Genomic DNA, 22,008 nt, shown 5'->3' on the forward strand with positions numbered 1-22,008 from the left:
TTGAAATCCAATACGGCAGTCAAAAACATGCACTTTTATTATTCCATTCTCTGTACTTCGCAAAGGTAAAAATATTAAATAATATATGCATCTCCGTAAAAGAAAGAGAATACATTAATCCCATTAATAATAAAAACCCTTTATATTCTAAAACTCTACTTATTCTGTCAGTTAGTGGTTAACTATGTGAGCAGTTGTGTATGTATGTACAAGTAGTGTGTGTCTGGCAATGGAAAAGCACAGTTACTTTTCGACCTTCGACATTAATTTAAAAGTGTTAAAGCTCGCGGGATTTTGGCCTAAAGATCGATACAAATTCAGTTGGTATACAGCATATACATGTGTGTCTGTGGTCTCCCATCTTATGTTTATAAACATATCTAAGATAACGGAACTTTACCTTAATACAACAGACATTGCGTCTTTAGCATCAAAATTACACATAACCTCATCATTCATCTTATTGATGCCGAAAGTGTTTTGTCACGTGAAGAACATTGTTAAATTGCAGCTGGTGGTGAAACGTATGAAAACTGATATTTTTAAACCTAAAACCGAAAAACAAAAGAAAATAGTTGAGTCTCAAGTTAAACTCTGGAAATATTTTTATATTTTTGCAAACATTTTTTGTGTTTTTGCCACATGTTTGTTGTGTTCTCTGCCTCTTCTCACAAGTTGTTATAAAGAGTACTGTTTACCCTTTTTGGGGTGGTACCCATTTAATACAAAGAACACTCCAATGTACCAAATTATATACATATACCAAACTATCGCTGTACACTTTATGATTGTGATTCACGTTAACATCGACCTGTTAGCTATTGCGTTACTGATATTTACTGGTATTCAATGCCTTGTTCTAAAAGATGATTTAGAAAACAACTGGGGCAATCATAGTTATCACGAAAACCTCATAAGTTGCATCAGTCACCACAAAGAAATTTTGAGGTAACAAATAAAAACGAATTTGCGACAGAAACCTTGTCCGTTGTAGGTTTGCTGATTCCTTGCAGAATATGTACGGCTTTACAATGTTTTGCCAAAATGCAATTACTTGTATAACATTGGCAATAGCTTTGTTTATGTTGACTCTGGTGAGTAATAATTTGAAGAAGATTCTGAAGATATTTTTTTACCCTTCAAAGGTTGATAATAACAGTGACCTTTATGGAATGCTTATTTATGGAGTAACAATTTTGGGACACTTCTTTTATTTGTGCTGGTTTTTTAATGAAATAGAACAAAAGGTAAGAGTTATAATTATGTTAAAATTTGATGAGGATCCATTTTCTAAATTGAGTTTCCATTTTTTGCTATTTATTATAATATTTTCTTCGCGCGGTGCGATTTTCATTTTCATCATTTGGGACTACATCGATTATTAACTCCTATACTTTTTTTATTGCTTCTTTATTTTGTATATCGATTTTCTGCAGCCAGCTACTTGTTATCCTTTTTATCTTTATTTGCATCTATTTTACCTCTACTATTAAAAGTTTCTGCTCTTTCGTTATTAATCCACATCCATTTTCTTTGTTAATTTCGTCAGTCAAGAATTCGCTCAATTGGTTGTACCGATAAAATAATAATCTAAAAAATTTCATCTCTTACTTACCTATTTACATTAATTTATTAGTAAAAAATTAAAAAAATGCTATTATAATAATATCAAAACTGCACATCACTCTCATTTCATTTTATAGTTTTCAACATCACAAACGTCTCTTAAAAATATTAAACTAGTTTTTTTTTAATTAATTCAGCAGTAACACCAATTTGCATCCGTCCCCAATCGTAAAAAACCCAAACAATATTTTAGATCATTAATTAAAAATTTGATTTAATTTCACCAACTTCCCTAATTATAGTGTAAGAACGACCATAATTATACAGATAACCTGTCATTAACTCGTTGTTACTCACAGAAATATAATAAGAGCGCTCTTGAAAATATTTTCAATTAAGGTAAACCTGAAACTGCTTATTACGATTCAAATAAAACGGTCTTTTTTATGATCAATTTAATGAAAATTTAATATTTGTTCTATTTTCCATCAAAAGATTCAGTCTTCTCACGACCAGGGGTCGAATAACAGCAATAAAATGTCTTTTGACTGGTTACACACATTCAAATTCAACCTTAAAATGTTGAAATATATTGCATTGTGGCCTGAAAACGGTCGTTACAAGATTAATTTTTACTGCTTTTACACAATTATTGTAATAGTCAGCATGATCCATTTGTATAATTTTTGTATCTTTATGGGCATTGTCTTCGCTTCGGAAAATTTAGTCACATTGACATTACGTATTTGTATGGCTGCCTCCCAGATAATGATGTCAGCGAAAGCTCATTTTATGATGTGCAATATGAAAAAGTTGAACGAGTTATTTGTAAAACTCGAAACCGAACTTGTTCCACCGAAAAACCAACAACAGATAGAATTAATTAAACCAGACATTGGTATTTGGAAATTCGCCTACAGTAGGGTTCATCTTATTTTTTAACCAGTGCTTTCATTTCAATAGCTCCTCTTTTGAATGGAACTACGAAAGACTTTGAGTTGCCAACAAAAGCGTGGTTTCCTTATAATACCGAAATTTCACCAAATTACGAAATTACGTACATATACGAAACATTGGCACTTTTTTGTGTTTGTGCGGCCGCGGTCAATGTGGACCTTTTTGTTATGAATTGGATGATGACCAGTGGATTACAGTGTGACATTTTGTGCGATAATCTGAGAAATTTGAACAGTACCGATGGTAATTTTAACAAAAAATTAATAAACTGTATCAAACATCATCAAGCGGTTTTGAGGTATTTTTTTTAATGTTAAATGATGTTTTTCTAATATAATTTTAGCGTTACCACGAAGTGTAATAATTGTTATCATTTACACTTCTTGTGGCAAATGTCTAATAGCTCGATAACGTTAGCGCTGATGTTATTTCAACTAACTGTGGTAAGTTTACTAACAAATTTTACAAAAAATGCTAATTCTGGTTTTGTGAAGGTTGATCCTTCAAGTAGTGATGTTTACACGATTTTGACATATGCATCTGCTGCTGCAACTCAAATTTTTATGTATTGTTGGTTTGGAAACCATTTGGAAATGAAGGTGAGCAAAATTGTAAAAAAATATTTTAATATTTTTTCGAAATGTGTAGTCAATTATTATTTAAGAAATCACATTCCAATTTCAATTAAAAGCCCAAAGATTTTGAGATTTCTGACACTGTCTCAAAAATGATAGATTTTTATTTATTTTTATTATTTTATTTATTTATATTTTCTTTTATAAAGTAAAAATTATCGGCCTTTTTATGGTAACAGAGGTTAAAGTTAAAACACAAAAAACAATTTTGCGAATCTAGCCCATGTGTTATATGCCTAAGTATCCATATCTGCTTGTTAAAATCAGAAGGTTTAACATCAGCAGTCTTTCTTAAACAATCATTTCGTTTTTTAATGAATGCCCTTAATTTTCTAGATCGCATCATGTTTTATATATTTTTAAACATTTCTTTAGAGTCACGTAAATTTTTTGATTTTTTTTGATATACAAAATGAATCTCATGATAACTAAACACTGACGATCTGCAAATGCAAGCAAAATACTCATTTCATTATCATCGCTTTGAAATTTCTTCCTGTAAAACTTTCAAACATAGTTTTTCAATAAATTTGTGATTTGCAATACAATGAAAATGGGTCCAAGTATTTGTTATTGTAGATATGGTTCTCATTATCGACAAATGCCCAAAAAAATGCTGTTTCAGGCGCCAACCTTTATGAGATCTAAGAAATCAAAATTCGTAAATGGGGCAAAGTGGATATTCACCTACGACAATTATTAATTTTTTGATATCTAGTGACAAGTAAAATATGTCAGTTGAAATACTTTTGGAGTCCCGTTATTATCACTCACCTTGTATATTTTATCTTATTTTCTACATTTTCAAATTAATATTTTTCAAAATCTTCTAAAATAACTCTAATTTAAAATATATTAAAATAAAAAATGCAGCTCTTTGATTACTCGTTCAGTAGAGCGAGTTACACAATGCTGATTTTTTTAAAACTTTTGCAATTTCCGCGACATGTCGCAAAGGAACTGTCATCAAACTGTGAGAACATCAGCAATAAACTTGTTTTTGTTATTTTTAGTGCAGGCAGATTCACAGGTATTTAATGATAACTTAATTTTTCATGATAATATTTTGCGATTAGTAAAAAAACATGACAGTTGTTTGTGGAGCCATCTAATTAACAAAATTGTCATATCTTCACAAGTATTTAAATTATCCCTTTCAATCCAGCTGATTTCCATAATTTCTCCATTATAAATTGGTAGGTAAATCTTCTTCAAGAAAAGTGATGTATAACATTTCGCCCTTACATTCTGTTGATTTGATTTAGGGTAGTATTTATTATCTGATTTCATAAACGGAAAAAAGGTTATTTTTATTTTGTTATAATTAAGTTTTAAATGTTACCAAACATTTTCATATGGTGGTAATATGTTAACGTATTCGGATGGAAATTGAGTACACCCTGTGTAATATGTATGTTATTCTTTAACCAGTTGCAATTTTTTCTGTGAAAATCTAAATTTTTTTCTATGTTTAAGGGCTTATTCTTGAGCTCCAATTTTGTTTCTTCTTCACATCTATCTTCTGTTTCTGCAGTTTGTGCATATTTTTCATTCTTAACTTTATTCAAACTTACAACTCTAACATAATGCATGTATTGTAGCTTCTAATTTTCTTATGTCTTCCGTTTATCATTAAAGTGTTTGAAGCAATCTATTCTTGATATCTCCAGTGAGAAGATTGCAGACGTTGTAATTATCACTTAAACATTTTACATTTATTTAACTATTGTTGCAACTATTAATTAATTAAAATACATAAATATACTTACAGAACGTGTCTTTTAAAACAATTTTTATAAATTATAGGCCCGGTTTACAGAAGATATATTAAAATATTCAACGTTATGTGATTTTCCAAAAGTAAGATGGCATCAATCAGCAAATTAGATGCGAAATTAACTGAATGTGCCAATTATTTTAAAAAGCATTTTTATTATTCTAGTAAAATACCATACTTAACAGATTTAGCATTGTACAATTATATATTAACAAAAGTTTTCGACAATTTGTTCCCTAAAATAAGAGACCTCTTAGATTGAAGGAACACCACTTTGCTTCTGTCTTCAATCGCAATAAACACAAACAATCGTTTGTTCATTTTAATAATTAACGATTAGAGTTAATTTAACTAACTTTTCTAATTATAGTGTAAGAACGACCATAATTATACCTGCAGATAACCTGTCATTATCTCGTTGTTACCCTCAAAAAAATATTATAAAAGCGTTTTTTAAAAAATTTATAATTTAGGGCAAACCCAAAACTGCTTATTACAATTCAAATTAACCAAAAACGTTTATTTTATTCATTACTTACTTGATACAAATTTAATATTTGGTCTATTCTACAAAAAAAGATTTAGTTCTCTTAAGACAACGTAAAAGTAAGAGAATAATAGAATAATGAACGAATCCTTTAAATGCAAAAAAGTCAGCGTATACTTGATCAGTCAGTGACGAGCGATTAGAGTGACCGTGTGCAATAGTTCCGTTTGTGAAATTATAAAAGTTTTCTTCAAAATGGTTAAACATATCTCAACGAATTTAGCTTGATACTTAAGTTTCACAAAAACAATAAACTTTTTATGAAAACTCACTTTTCAATTTTTAAGAATGGTGAAGTTTGACTGGTTGGCCGGTTTCAGATTTAACACCACCGCGCTGAAGTACATCTCTTTGTGGCCCGAGAATGGTCGCTACAAACCCAATCTTTACTCACTTTATGCCTTTGTAATAATTGTTCTCCTGGTCCATTTTTATAATTTTTTTATTTTTATGGGAATTCTTCTTTCTTCCGAACAATTTGTTGATCTCACTTTACGCCTTTGCATCGCTTCGTCACAGATCTTCATGTCATTCAAATTGCATTGCATGGTTAAAAACATGAAAAGTCTAAACGAAATGAGTGTGCAACTTCAGACTGAAATGATTCCACCCAACAGTTTGCAGTTAAAAAAAATTAAACCTGATATTGATATATGGAAATATGCGTATTTCTTATTTTCCTTTTCGTGTTTACTAACCACGGCCTTCATTTCACTAGCACCCATTTTGAACGGAACGTCGCAAAATTACGAATTACCGACGAAAGCGTGGTTTCCTTACAACATCGAGATTTCCCCAAATTACGAAATTACTTACATATACGAAACTTTCGCAGTTGCCTGTATTTGTGCCAGTACTGTGAATGGGGATCTTTTGGTTATGAATTGGATGATGCTCAGCGGGATACAATGTGAGATTTTGTGTGATAACGTAAGAAATTTGAATAATAGACACGGAATGTTTCATCGAGATTTAATAGACTGTGTTCGACACCACAAAACAATCTTAAGGTAGTTTATTTTTATTCTAACAAATTCTAACGAGAAATTTTAGTTTCACGGAGAACTGTAATAAATGCTATAAGTTACATTTTCTGTGGCAAATGTCAAATAGTTTGATAACGTTAGCGTTAATGTTATTCCAAGTAACAGTGGTGAGTTTAGAAATGTTAAATTTTGGAAAAGTTGGTAATGAAGTTTTCTGAAGGTTGACCGTTCGAGTAGTGATGTTTACACGATTTTGACATATGCATCTGCTGCTGCAACTCAAATTTTTATGTATTGTTGGTATGGAAACCATTTGGAAATAAAGGTGAGCAAAATTGTGAAAAAAATTGTTTTTTTCGAAATATGTACCTAGTCCATTATGATTTGAGAATATGAATTAAGAAATCATAATTCCAATTTCAATTAAAAGCCCAAAATTTTAAGATTTCTGACACTGTACGTCTCAAAAATGATAGATGTTTTATGTAAAGAAACAGGAACATTATAAAAATTATTGGCCATTTTATGGTAACGGTGGTTACAATTGAAACACAAAAATTAACTTTGCAAATCTGGCCCATGTGTTCTTTATGTATACATATCTGCTTGTAAAAATCAGAAGGTTTAACTTTAGCAGTCTTTCTTAAAAAATCATTTCGTTTTTTAAAAAATCGGCCATTTCATGAATTGTCCCGTCTGTTATCATTTTAAATCTTTTTTTTTCTTAGTTGACATCAGAACCATTTCTGGGTCAATTATCAATGTGTTTTGTGTCCACAAAAATTTGTAAATTTTTCATATATTTTTCAATATTTCTTTAGAATAATGTAGATTCTTTGATTTCTTTAGATATACAAAATGCATCTCATGATAATTGAAGACTGACGATCTGCAAATGCAGACGAAATACACATTTCATTGACATCGCTTTGAAATTTTTCCCTATAAAAACTTTTAACATAGTTTTCCGATAAATTTGCCATTTGCAATAATTCTGTCAAATAAACGATAAAAATGTGTATTTGTTATTGCGGATAAGATCCTCATTTTCGGTAATTGCCCAAAAAAATGCTGTTGCAAGCATCAACCTTTATGAGATCTAAGTAATCAAAATTTGTAAATGGTACAAAGTGAATATCCACCTACGTCAATAAGTAATTTTTTGATATCTAGTGATAAGTGAAAGATGTCAGTTGAAATCCGTTATTATCACTCACCTTGTATATTTTATCTTAATTTCTACATTTTCAAATGAATATTTTTTAAAATCTTCTAAAATAACTCCAATTTTCTCTTTGATTTTTTTGTTATAAATAATTTGAATTCTTTATAACGGTATAATATCCCTATGGGCTGTTGTTTCAAATTTCCCTAGATTTATCGAAATATAATACCTACATTTTTCAAATTTTTTTATAGTATTACCATAACTAATGACATTTACGATTTACAGTGCGTATTTCTGGAGTAAAAGTTTTTAGACGTTCTTTTTTATGCTTTGGTTTAATTTTCAAACGAACTTTCAGCTAAAAGCATTAAAATTGTGACTTCAATGAAGACGTTTGTTATTCTACAAACTAGGTGGCCCTCGGAATTCTGTAGACTCGCTTTTTTCGTGGACCTCGCTTTTCCGTGGCGTTGCATATTAATTTGAAATTGTTTATTTGTTAGATTAAGAAACAAAAAAGGCGAGTTTTACAGAATTCCGAGGGCCATTTTGTAAAATTTTAATTGTATTTTGTCATTTAACATTTAGCAAAGAAAGTTTTAAAATAACTTCATATTTTGTGTTTTTTGATTTTTGAAACTCTGATACAAATAACTACGCATGGCAAAATGAAGAATTTTCTGAAAATTTTAGAAAAAAAACAGACTGAAAGGTTTAAAAAAAATAACCAACGGACTTCGCTATTAAAAATTTAACAGTACTACGCTGTTGATAATTTTTGTTTATGACGACAGTTCAATTCATAGAATTCCACAGTAATTAAGGCGATTTCTAAGTTAGTGTCCGCTAAGTCATAAAATGGTTGGAACCCATGACAGGTCCCACAGCTTCTCAAACGCAAAACCGACAGCAAAAAATTGAACAAATTTTGTAACTTCAATTATCCCCGATAACATCATTGCTACTTCAATATTCTATTTATTTTGTATTATTTTATTTCTATGTTTAAATGAAAATGTAGGCAGAAGGCGAATTCTGTTATTCTTGACAACCTTTTTTGGATAAGTTTTGTTCTATTATCGATACCGTTTGGTGGTTTATTGTTTTCCTTTTCCAACGCCTGTTATCATAAGTTATGAACGAAGATGAAAGTTATGAACGAAGATTAGTCGAAAGTCGTACCCGTACCACATTCACAAAAGAAAAGGGTAAATAGGATGTGATTATTACTGATTTACAGCAGCTCTATTTTATGGTTTAGAGGACACCAACTCAGAAATCGCCTGTACCTTCCAAAATATTCTTTTTTTTTACCGAAATAAGGACCTAAAGAACTCATTTAGCACACCCAAAGCAAATAATTGTATCCGAAACATGCATGAAAAATCGTATTTTCTTGTAAATTGAGAGTACGGTTTCGTAATTAATTAATGTCAAATTATGTTTTTTTCAGAGCTCGGACTGATTTTAATAAGTGGAGATTCTTTCAAAGAAAAGAAGCCGCTACCGTAAACTATATTTTATGTATTTAAACATTTTGTATAAACATCGTGTAATTGTAGATGTACGGTTTGGGGTTTGTCCAAGGGTTCTGTTTTTTTTTTGTTGAACTACAATAAAACGACCATCAAGATGGTCAGTTTTTTCTGGTGAGAAAGGGTGTGGAGTGATCTCGATACTTGTCGTAAATAACAAAACTAATTAAGAATCATGTAGTGTGATGGTTTACTCTTTTTGTGTAATGAGTACCCCAATTAAGCCATACATACTTGCATTTTTAGTCTCCCTAATATCAACTGCTTTAGAACGATTAAAAATCGGCCGAGTCGTAAATAGTACTTAGTTTTGGGGTATTTATGTTCAACGATTCTGTTTTTTTTAAACTACAATAAAACGACTATCAGGACGTCCAATCATTTTTTATATAGGTTTAGCATTCTTTATCTCTTGTTATTTTATTGTTTTCTTGGAGTTCATATTTGTTTATCAGTTCATTCGTAATGAACATTATTTTATTCGATCGTACATCATTAATTCCATCAGTTCCTCTCAAATTACTACAGACCCCGCGAAAGAATCGAACAACATTCGAAGCTCGGCTATGAACTTCTAGTTGTCGGTACCAAATAATGATTTTATGGCTTAATTGGGGTAGTCACTACCCAATAGAACAAAACCACCAAATAGCAGATTCTAAAATTTTCTCATTGTTAAAGACATCGGTAAAATTCGCTCAATTTGTTTAATCCCTCTAACATCTGCTCTCTTACAACGATTAAAAATTTGACCGAATCGTAAATGTTCACCAAAATTTGAACTCGTCGCATCAATTTAATTTATCTGTTGAAATTTTGTTAACTGCAAGTATATAGTATTCTTTTTACGTCTGCTTTGACTTTCGATAAGATTGTGCAAATCTGTTTGTTGATATTTAGTCGGAATTGACACTTTGAAAAAAATAGCTTGCTACTTGACATTGAAAACATATCAAATTGTGTACTACATATTAAAAATAAGCGCCGAACAGGCTCCTTGAAAATTTTTTGTTATCTTCGAGTTGTTTATCCGTTCATTCATTATTATACAATGAAGAATATTTTTTTATATCATCGGAACAGAATAAGTTAGGATTCATTTGAAGATTTTTTTTTTGTAACTTCTCCTCGTACCAAAATCACACGCTTGCAATAAAATTTCCATCGGTAACTGTTTCGAGAAATATCCCAATATGCGAAAAATGAATGAAAAATCGTATTTGTCTCGATACGCTACGGTTTCCAGAGATAATAAAGTACGACTTTGTTGTAGTGGGTCGGGAATGGATTAAAATTTAGAAAAACGAAATTCACTACAGGTTCGGTTCTTTGATTATGCTTTAAGTAATAAAGTCTTCGTCACCGAGAAACGGCGGTCAAGTTTGTTTATACCACTTCAAATCCCAAGAAAAGAGGTAAAAAATACTGGTCATAATACTCGGGCAACACTTGAAGCTCCGCTGTCAAGTTACAGTTACAGCAGGTACCAAATAGTGATTTTATGGCTTAATTAGAGTACTCACTTCACAAAAGCATTAAACCGGTAAATTAGCAAATTCGGTAAAATTCACCAGTCGCTTGTCTGATGGTCGTTTTTTTCAGGTGAGGATGGGTGTGGACCGTGGAGATCTGCCTTGACTTTCGATAAAATCACGGCAATCTATTTTTTTATAGTCGAAATTTCAAAAAAGACCTCGTTAGATACTTGCTATCTATGCAAATTTTTTATACAGAGTGTCGACAAATGTTTGTTCATCAAATGAACAATTAATTCGCGCTTGTAAAGAGGAGTTTCGAAACATGCTTTCAGATGTTCAAGTGTAAGATACACATACAAAAAAGATTCTGTATTAAAAATAAGCCGAACTCCATTAATAAATCAATCTCCGCCGATGTTTTCTTCGTTGCTCGGACCGATTGAAATAAGTGCCGAGAAAAAAAGCAGCTACCGTACTTGTTATGTATACAAAAAATCAGACCCTTTTTTGGAACGGTGATAGATCTTTATGACTCTCTCCACATTATGGTTATGGTTTTGTCCCCGCGACGACCGACGTACCGCGATATTTAAAAATTGATTTTGCGAAAATCAAACGTCCGAAGAGGACGAAAACCCGCCACTTTGTTAGTTTGGAAACTCGTCGGCAAAAGGGCAAAAGGAGCGAGAATAGTAAAGAATAGAATAGTTCGGTCGTGAAAACTGTCAAATTTTTGACGTTTGAAAAAATAGATTTTTTTAGACGGCAGAAAAGTGCTACTTTTTGTCGAGCAATTAAATTGTAGTAGCAAGGCGAAGCGTAGCGTATGCAAAATTGCGAACAGCAAAGTCACTCTTATTTATCCAATTCTCATATACCTCCTTCTTATCTCCGCTTGAACAGTTGTCGGCATTACTTTAAAACTCACTACACAATAGTACCAATTTACCGAATAGCAGATTTTGTTATTGATGAAAAACATCGGCAAAATGTGCTACCCGACTATCCCTGTCTGATGGTCGTTTTTTTTTCTGGTGACAAAGGGTGTGGAGTGGATGTCGGTACTTATAAATACTCATAAATAACAAAACTAACTCAGATGATGTACTCTTTTTGTGTAATAAGTACCTTATTAAGTCATACACACTACTTGCACTTTTAGTCTCGTCTAATATCTATTTACTGCTTTAGAACGATTATAAGTTGGCCGAGTCGTAAATGGTACTTGCGTTTTGGGGTACCTATTTATGATGAACGGTTCCCTTTTCTTTTTTTGTTAAACTACAATAAAACGACCATCAGGACTTCTTAATCCCTTGTTAATTTATTGTTTTCGTCCAGTTCATATTTGTTTATCGCGACTATCGCTGTGTGATGGTCGTTGTTTTAGTTGTGTGAACAGGAATGCAGTGATGTCGATTTAGAATTAAGAATTAAATTATAAAGAATATTTTATTTATATCGTCAGAACAGAATAAGTTAGGATTTATTTGTAGATATGTTTTTTTTGTAACTTCTCTCCGTACCAAAATCACACGCTTGGAATAAAATTTCCATCGGTAACTGTTTCGAGAAATATCCCAATATGCGAAAAATTAATGAAAAATGATACGCTACGGTTTCGAGAGTTAATAAAGTACGACTTTGTTGTAGTAGGTCGGGAATGGATTAAAATTTAAAAAAACGAAATTGATTACACGTTCGTTTCTTTGATTATGCTTTAAGTAATAAAGTCTTCGTCACCCGAAAGCGGCGGTCCAGTTTGTTTACCACTTCAGATCCCAAGAAAAGAGGTAAAAAATACAGTAGTACTTGAAGCTTCGCTGTCAAGTTACAACAGGTACCAAATAGTGATTTCATGGCTTAATTGCAGTACTCACTATACAAAAGCATTAAACCAGTAAATTAGCAGATTCTGAAATTTTCTAATTTTTTACTCCTTTTGTGTAAAGATTTCCCGCATTTTTAGTCTCTCTAATATCAACGATTAAAAATCGACGGAGTCGTAATAAAATTCGATAATCGTCACGTTCATTTCATTTATCTGTTGTACTTTCGCATAAGTATCCTTAAAAATAGCCTCTTAGATACTTGGTATTTATGCAAATTTTTTATACAGAGTATCAAGAAATGTTTGTCTATCAAATGATAATCTGTGATTAAACAATGAATTCGCGCTTGTAAATTGAAGTTTTGAAATATGCTTAAAGATTTTCATGTGTAAGTTACGCATACATACCCAAAACACACCTTGATGGTCAAAGAAATCCTGTATTAAAAATAAGTCGAATTCGATTAATAAATCAATCTCCGCTAATGTTTCCTTCGTTGCTCGAACCGATTTAAATAAGTGCCGAGAAAAAAAGCCGCTACCGTACATGTTGTGTGTACAAAAAATCAGACCCTTTTGAGATGTTTATAACTGAGTCTCTCGACTTAATGGTTATGGTTTTGTCCCCACGAACATTAAAGCATTTTGAAACATCTACCACGTCAGCAAAGGCGGACGAACGAAAACGACTTTCAAAAGTCTCTCACGCGAAAAGCAAAAATCGGAAAAGGACCAAACCACAACCACCGGAATCTCGGGAAAGTGTACGTTTGGGAAAGCTCGGCGGAAGTGTCGAGAAAAAATCGGTGAAAGAAGGTACTCGCGCAAAACTACGTAACTCGTTCGCCGGTATTCTCGTTTTATTAGAGGCGCTCCGCCTGTACACGTTTTATATATATAGTAATTAACGTTAATTTAAACGACTTGTTTCATTTTGGTTTTATGATTTAACAACTTCATTCAAAATATTTGTATGAGACCAACATTTTATTTTACTTGATTTAGATTTTTTTTAAATAGGTAGGTACATAAAATGTTTTAACTGCTTGATTTTGACGACCTGTTGAATATTAAAAAACGTTTTAGATTTTAAGTTAGCTTTGGTTTTTACATTTTGTTACATAATTTTATGATGATTTTATAAAGCGCCAAGTTTGAATTTGTTTAAGCAGTCCAATTTACATTTTTTTTTAATTATCGCTAAAGTTTCGACATTACAAACTAAATTGACTGCCACTTTAACTGTCAAATTATCGCCAAATGTATAAGCTTAGGCAATAAATTTGATTTTGTCATGTTGGATGGAGATTAGCAAATATTTTATACAGGATGTCCCAGAACGCTTGGACTTCCTTTGTAATGAAAAATTTTTCATCCAATTCTGAGTTGATTGTCGTATCGTACAATGGTCAGGCATTTACAGTATTCACATAACAAGCATCTTTGTGCAACTTAAAATAAAATATTCGCAGGTAACGTAGCAACAGAATGCTATTTAATGATTTTTTTATGGGCTGTGATTGCCCAAGTTAAAGTGCTTATAACTTAAAAACGGTAAGGGCCTAAATATTGGTGCAATACAAAAATCAACACAAATTTTGATAGAGAATTTCCAGATAAAAGGAAATGCGAGCGTTTTGGTTAGACCAGCGAGTTACACAATGATGTTTTTTTTAAACTTTTACAATTTCCGCGACATGTTACACAAGAACTCTCACCAAACTTTGAGAACGTCAGCAATAAACTTGTTTTTGTTATTTTCAGTGCAGATTCACATGTATTTTTTCATAACTTTATTTTTTCATGATGATATTTTGAGATTAGTAAAAAACATGACAGTTACATGTAGAGCCATCTATTAAACAAAATTTATATGTGCTTATTCACAACAGGTATTTAGGTAACTTGTCCTTTTGAAATCCTGCTGATTTCCAAAATTTCTCTATTGTAAATCAGTAAATCCTCTTCAAGAAAAGTGATGTATAACGTATCTCTTCCAAATTCTGTTGATTTGATTTAGGGTAGTATTCTCTGATCTCATGAACGAGAAAAAAGAATTTTTATTTTGAGATAATTAAGTTTTAAATGTTACCAAACATTTTCATATAGTGCCAATATGTTAACGCATTTCGATGCAAATTGAGAACACCTTGTGTAATATGTATGTAATCCTTTAACCTGCAAGAACTTTTTTCTGTAAATAGCTAATCTTCTTTCTATCTATGTTCAAGGCCATATTCTTGACCTCCAATTTTGTTGCTTCTTCACATCTATCTTCTGTATCTGCAGTAAGGGCCTCTTTTTCATTCTTCACTTAATTCAAACTTACCACTCTAACAAAATGTACATGCATGTATTGTACCTTCTAAATTTTTTGTTGTCTTTCATTTATAATCAAAACGTTTAAAGCAATCTATTCTTAATACATATTTTCAGTGATAAGACTGCGGACGTTGTAATTATCACTCAAACATTTTACAGATACTGAAATTTAACTATATTTGCCAACTATTAATTAATTAAAATCCATAAATATACTTACAGAAGGTGTCTGTCTTTTCAAACGACTAGTTTCTAGGTCTAGTTTACAGAAGATAAATTAAAACTTAAATATTTAACGTCATGGTGAAGCATGTGATTTTCCAAAAATCAAATGTCATCAATTATTTCAAAAAGAATATTTACTATTCTATTAAAATACCATACCTAACAGATTTAGCCATGTGCAAATATTATTAACAAAAATTTTCGCTATTATTAATTTGTTCCTTAATATAAGATACCGCTTAAATTGAAGGAACACTAGTTTGTTTGCTTCTGTCTTCAATCGCAAAAAACACAAACAATCGTTTGGCTCATTTCAATAATTAACGATTAGAGTTAATTTAACTAACTTTTCTAATTATAGTGTAAGAACGACCATAATTATACCTGCAGATAACCTGTCATTATCCCGTTGTTACCCTCAAAAATATTATAAAAGCGCTCTTGAAAATATTTCCAGTTTAGGGCAAACCCAAAACTGCTTATTATGATTCGAATTAAACCAAAAACGTTTATTTAATTCATTACTTACTTGATACAAATTTAATATTTGGTCTATTCTCCAAAAAAAGATTTAGTTCCCTTGAGAAAACGTAAAAGTAAGAGAATACATTAATCATATTAATAATAAAATTCCTTTATATTCTAAAACTCTGCGTACTCCGTCAGTAAGTGATCAGTCATATAGCTCGCGGTGCAACAAGTAGTGTGTGATTGACAACAATGAAAGAGAACAGTTACTTTTCGACCTTTGACATAAACTTAAAAGTGTTAAAGCTCACGGGATTTTGGCCTGAAGATCATTACAAATTCAGTTGCTATACAGCATACACTTGTTTATCTGTGATCTCTCATCTAATTTTTATAAACATATCTAAGATAACGGAACTTTATCTTAATACAACTGACATTGCATCTTTGGCATCAAAATTACACATTACCTCGTCATTCATCTTATTGGTGCCTAAAGTGTTTTATCACGTGAAAAACATTGTAAAATTGCAGCTGGTGGTGAAACGAATGAAAACAGGAATTTTTAAACCTAAAACAGAAAAACAAAAAAAAATAGTTGCATCTCAAGTAAAATTCTGGAAATACTTTTATATTTTTGCTAACATTTTTTGTGTTTTTGCCACGTGTTTGTTGTGTTCTCTGCCTCTTCTTACAAGTTGTTATAAAGAGTACTGTTTACCCTTTTTGGGATGGTACCCATTTAACACAGAGTACACTCCAATGTACCAAATTATGTACATATACCAAATTATTGCTGTACATTTTATGATTGTGATTCATGTTAACATCGACATGTTAGCTATTGCGTTATTGATATTTACTGGAATTCAATGTCTCCTTTTAAAAGATGATTTAGAGAGAAACTGGAGCAAACATAGTTACCACAGAAATCTCTTAACTTGCATCAGTCACCACAAAGAGATCTTAAGGTAACAAATATAATCGAATTTTCCAATAGAAACTTTGTCCGTTGTAGGTTTTCTGATGCCTTACAGAATATGTACGGTTTTACAATGTTTTGCCAAAATGCGATTACTTGTATAACTTTGGCAATAGCTTTGTTTCAGTTGACTTTGGTGAGTAATAATTTTAAAAAACTTTTGAAGACATTTTTATTACCTTTGAAAGGTTGATAATAACAGTGACCTTTATGGAATGCTTATTTATGGAGTAACAATTTTGGGGCATTTCTTTTATTTGTGCTGGTTTTTTAATGAAATGAACAAAAGGTAAGATTTATATGTTACAATTTGACCATAATAGGATTCATTTTCTAAATTAAGTTTCCATTTTTTGCTCTTTGGTGGTTCTTCCGCACCATGCGATTTTCTCATCACTTGCAATTTCGTCATTAACTCATTAACGCTCTTGTTTTTTTTTATTGCCTCATTTTTTGTATATAAGTTTTTTAATTTAGCTAACAAGTTGTTATCATATTTATCTTTATTCAAATACAGGTTTTACCTTTATTATCGAAATTTTCTACTTCGTCATAAATTATTTTGAAATTTTTGTTGATTAACCTTGGTTTCATGTCGTGTGGTAATTTTTTTAGTAATCTATGAAAATTTTTTTGTCAAATTGACAGGTCTGAAATCTTGCCATACTGGGACACAAAAATCAATTACAGCAACCCATTTCTGACGTGGACATGACTATAGTTAGATGATAATAAAGCAAATGTTAACAAAACGGCAGTATTCCTGTCTCGAGAAATTTTTTTTTAATCAATTTCAATTCTGACACCTGTGTCACAGTGACATGTCAGAAAGACGGGTTCAGCCTGCAATAATAGTGCCTACATAAACATTTTAGTTTTGAAAGTGTTTATAGGAACATGTTGTCTCAGTTTTTTTATCGCGATGGTACATATACATATTCAGTTGCCTATATATGTAGAATAGTGCACACTTAATTATCTAGTAGACCGATTTCTTCTTTTTTCCATAGTTTAAACGGATTTTGTAGATCAAAATGACATTAAATAACAATGGCGTATCCAAATATACATGTATTATCCGTTCGCTAAAAACAGTGACATAAGAATGACAAGTGTGACACTAGAGTTGTCAAATTTTTGATTAGGTTGGGTAAAGGAAGCTAGCCATTCCTTGATTCGACAAATTCAAATCGTCATTTGTCCATGTGGGCGGGATTAAACCAAAGTTACAAAAATTTTTGTCCGAGATAAATAAATCTTAACTTTTTCATATTTATCGCCAAAATTTAAATTGGAAAACTCGGGGAATAGAAAACGAATGTTTCTTAATTTTAAAATTTTTAATCGTTTTTATAAAATCGAGAAAACTCATTTGAGCCCAAAATTGTGTGTTGTAACTTTTATGTTTTAATTAAAAAAAATTGACATTTTTATTTCAAAGTGTATGTAGTAATAGATAAACCTTTGTATATTACTCGTATATTATAGCCTTTATTCACTTGGTTGATTTGGTTTACTCGCTCGGGTCACAAACATCAACCTTGTGAAGAATAAGCCTCATAACATGCTTGTATAATAATATATTCATTATTTGATTTGGTGATTTGATTTGGTTATCGGTGTTTTAAAAAACTCCTTGAAGCACTGTTTTGTGAGCTGTTACTTATGTCAATTGCTTGTCAAAATGAGATTTATCCACTAATAGAAGACTAATAGATGACAGATGACACTTGAGTGACGTTTCACTAAGTTCAACTGTTCCAGGACAATATCTCTAAACGGAAACTTCAAAATGTTTTTCTAAAAAAATTGTTAAATTAATGGCTTAACAAAAAAATTAATATAAAACACACGTTACACGTCATATTAAATTTGTATTTTAATATACCTACTACTATTACCATACCGAACTGTTAACTTTACGTACCGATTTGTATATTTTATACGACGGATTTATAAAATACCACTTTTACAAAATTCTTAACACACTTCGGATGCAATGTCATAACTTATAACCTCATAACAGTGTTATTAGATGCATTAAAACTAAGCATTTCCGGCTAATTCTTTACTTCTGCCTTCAATCATAAAAAATACAAACAATCGTTTGGCTCATTAATTAACGATTTGATTTAATTTAACTAACTTTCCTAATTACAGTGCAAGAACGACCATAATTATACCTACAGATAACCTGTCATTATCTCGTTGTTACCCCCAAAAATATAATAAAAGCGCTCTTGAAAATATTTTTAATTTACGACAAACCCAAAACTACTTATTACGATTCAAATTAAAACAAAAAGGTTTATTTTAGTCATTACTTAAGTAATGAAAATTTAATATTCGGTTCACTCTCTAAAAAGAAATCTAGTTTGCTCAAAGCCAGTAGTCTGCTAACATCACTAAAATGTCTTTGGATTGGTTGCACACATTTAAATTCAATCTTAGAATGTTGAAATACACAGCATTGTGGCCTCAAGATGGTCGTTACAGAATGAATTTCTACGGTTTTTACACATTTATTGTAATTGGAAGCATGATTCATTTGTATAATTTTTGCATCTTTATGGGTATTGTCTTCTCTTCAGAAAATTTAGTAGCATTGACATTACGTATCTGTATGGCCGCCTCTCAGATCATGATGTCAGCAAAAGCTCATTTTATGATGCAAAATATGAAAATGTTAAACGAGCTAAGCCGACAGCTGGAAACTGAACTAGTTCCACCGAAAAACCAACAGCAAATAGAATTAATCAAACCGGACATTGCTACATGGAAATTAGCCTACAGCATGTTGTGTTCTTCTTGTTGGTTAACCAGTGCTTTCATTTCAATAGCTCCTCTTTTGAATGGAACTACGAAAGACTTTGAGTTGCCAACAAAAGCGTGGTTTCCTTACAACACCGAAATTTCCCCAAATTACGAAATTACGTACATATACGAAACTCTGGCACTTGCCTGTATTTGTGCCGGTACTGTGAATGTGGATGTTTTTGTTATGAACTGGATGATGACCAGTGGACTACAATGTAACATTTTGTGTGATAATCTAAGAAATCTAAACAATGATGATGGTGATTTTAACGACAAATTAATAAATTGTATCAAACATCATCAAGCGGTTTTAAGGTATTTTTTTTCTTTGTTAAGTGATCTACTTCTAATATAATTTTAGCGTTACAACAAAGTGCAATAATTGTTATCATTTACACTTTTTATGGCAAATGTCTAATAGTTCCATAACGTTAGCGCTGATGTTATTTCAACTAACTGTGGTGAGTTTTTTTCTAATTCAAGGTACAAAAATTTGTACTTGTGCTTTTGTGAAGGTTGATCCTTCAAGTAGTGATGTTTATACAATACTAACGTATGCGTCTGCTGCTGCTACTCAAATTTTTATGTATTGTTGGTTTGGAAACCATCTGGAATTTAAGGTGAGCGAACTTGTTAACACGTACACTGTGATTTCCAAAAATTTATTCTAGTATATTATACAGGGTAATAAAAAAAAGGTGTCCATGAGTGGAAGTACCATGTCTTTTTCAATTAAACCGTCTCAGAAATCAAAGCAAAATTAATCCAAAACCATCCTCTTTACAATATGATTTTTTTTTAACTTGGCGACGTTGCTCAACTCTTTCTAATAAAATTTTACATTTGGCAGTCTTCGTAATTAGGCAACTAATACTAAGAGCTTTACATTGTTGCAACATTAAAAAAATTTCTACAAAGTCAAGAAATGAAACTTTTAAAAGTTTAAGAAACTTGGTTTAATGCACATTTTATCCTTTGTTTAATACAGAATATCATTAACTGTAAAAAATGTGATGTCTAACAATTAAATTGTTATAAAAAATTTATCCAAATAGAGTTTGGTCGTTTATAAAAGAACGCTTCTATCTTAAAAGAAAATTTATTGGATCAATTCTTGGTGTTGTTGACAAATTATCAAAATTACAATTTATTCCTCAAACACCAAATTTGACTGTTAGTTTAATCATCGCTCTGATAATGATAGCATTGCTATTGAAACGCGCGTCAGCATTTTTTGTCAAATTTGGTGTTTGGGGAATAAATTGTAATTTTGATAATTTAAGCTTCTATCTTAGTTAAAAAAGCGCAAATTTCGATTTGGTTTTCAATTTTGGGTTCAGAAAAAAATTAGCTGTAACATGATAGGTAGAATGGGCGCTTTTTTTGTTAGCCTGTATACTATACTTACTTATACAGGGTGTCCCAGAACTCGCGCAGGATCCGTTAACCACAGATTTTGTATAGTTACTTGTATATGAATTTGCAAAAAAAATTTTTTTTAAGTCATTAGATTTTGAATTAGAGCAATTTAAAGTTGACCAATCACATACTTTCAACTAATTGTACCTGAACTACACTTTACTTGTTGCTTAGCAATATCAAAACTACCGGAAGAATACGTAGAAGGAATATTAATTATCACTGGTATCAGCATGATGGAGCACCTATCCATTCTGTTCTTAGTGTTAGAAAATTTTTAAATGAACAACATCCAAATCGGTGGGTAGGGCGCGGAGGTCCAATATCTTGGCCCGCCAGATCCCCAGACCTCACACCTTTAGATTTTTTTTTGTGGGTTCACGTTAAAAACTGTGTTTACCGTGTGCCAGTAAAAATGTTGATATTTTACGACACAGGAGTCAACAGGCGATGGCTGAAGTAACACAACAAATGTTGGCAAATGCCAGGAACAATTTATTAGAAATTGTATTGAAGTTGGTGGTGGTCACTTCGAACACTTCATTTAGTTAGTTTAGTTAGTTTAATTTAATTTCGATTCCTTTCTTTTGGTTTAGTTAAGTTTAGTTGCTCTTAGGTGAAATGTCATTGTGACAGAACACACCAAAGTTGATCAAACAATTTATGGATATTTTTTTTCAACAATTCGCATAAATACCATAAAATACCTTTCGAGAAAGAGATTTGATTGGTTGAAGTAAAACCGTTTTTATTTGAATACTAAACATTATTTTACACTTTTTCTTGTGCAGTTCGTTTCAAATTTAACATTTGCATCCGCTGTTAACGGGTCCTGCGCGAGTTCTGGGACAGCCTGTACATACAGTCTGTTTCACAAACTTATCCCGATCTCTCATAAAAGCGTTCAGAACAAAAAATGAAGTACGTTTATGGTTTTATCTCTTTCTATCCGATAACTGAAGCTAAAGCAAACCAAGAACGTGTAGCATTAAGATTGTGTTTCTCTCTGTTCTTTTCCAATTTATGAATTAAAGAGAGACAGAAGCTCTCAAATATGCCGAGTGTTAGATCAGCTCTCAGGGTGCAACTAGGAATGCGAATATCGACAACCATAGAACACAAAAATAACTAAATAATTGCACAAAATTTACTCTAAGAAAACATAAAAAAATTTGCCTCCATGTAAGTTCACTTGAGTACCTGAGGGATTAGTACCTGTGACTCACTGAACCTGACTTGGAACAAAATAATGAGAATTTAAATTTTTAAAAAGAAAGTAATATTTGACAGCGTAC

At 31.5% G+C, this 22,008-nt stretch overlaps 2 protein-coding genes across 2 annotated transcripts in view; both read left to right on the forward strand.

Moving 5' to 3' along the window:
* Positions 1–22,008, forward strand: part of LOC148178867 (odorant receptor 46a-like) — a 63,866-nt gene that overhangs the window by 35,030 nt on the left and 6,828 nt on the right. The gene's annotated exons all lie outside the window — the stretch shown is intronic.
* LOC148178870 (uncharacterized) lies at positions 467–2,884 on the forward strand. The gene is made up of 3 exons (XM_088031398.1): positions 467–948; positions 995–1,094; positions 2,867–2,884. Exons 1-3 carry the CDS (start codon positions 467–469, stop codon positions 2,882–2,884), a joined length of 600 nt encoding a protein of 199 aa, XP_087887524.1.

The sequence above is a fragment of the Gnatocerus cornutus genome, chromosome 2 (genome assembly GCF_029298725.1).
Source record: "Gnatocerus cornutus isolate USDA-ARS CGAHR chromosome 2, icGnaCorn1.1, whole genome shotgun sequence".
Taxonomy (NCBI): Eukaryota; Metazoa; Arthropoda; class Insecta; order Coleoptera; family Tenebrionidae; genus Gnatocerus; species Gnatocerus cornutus.

Coding starts and splice junctions, on each gene's coding strand:
- LOC148178870 (XM_088031398.1), top strand. CDS start 467: ATGCCGAAAGTGTTTTGTCACGTGAAGAACATTGTTAAATTGCAGCTG. Junction 949..994: donor CACCACAAAGAAATTTTGAG/GTAACAAATAAA, acceptor TGTCCGTTGTAG/GTTTGCTGATTCCTTGCAGA.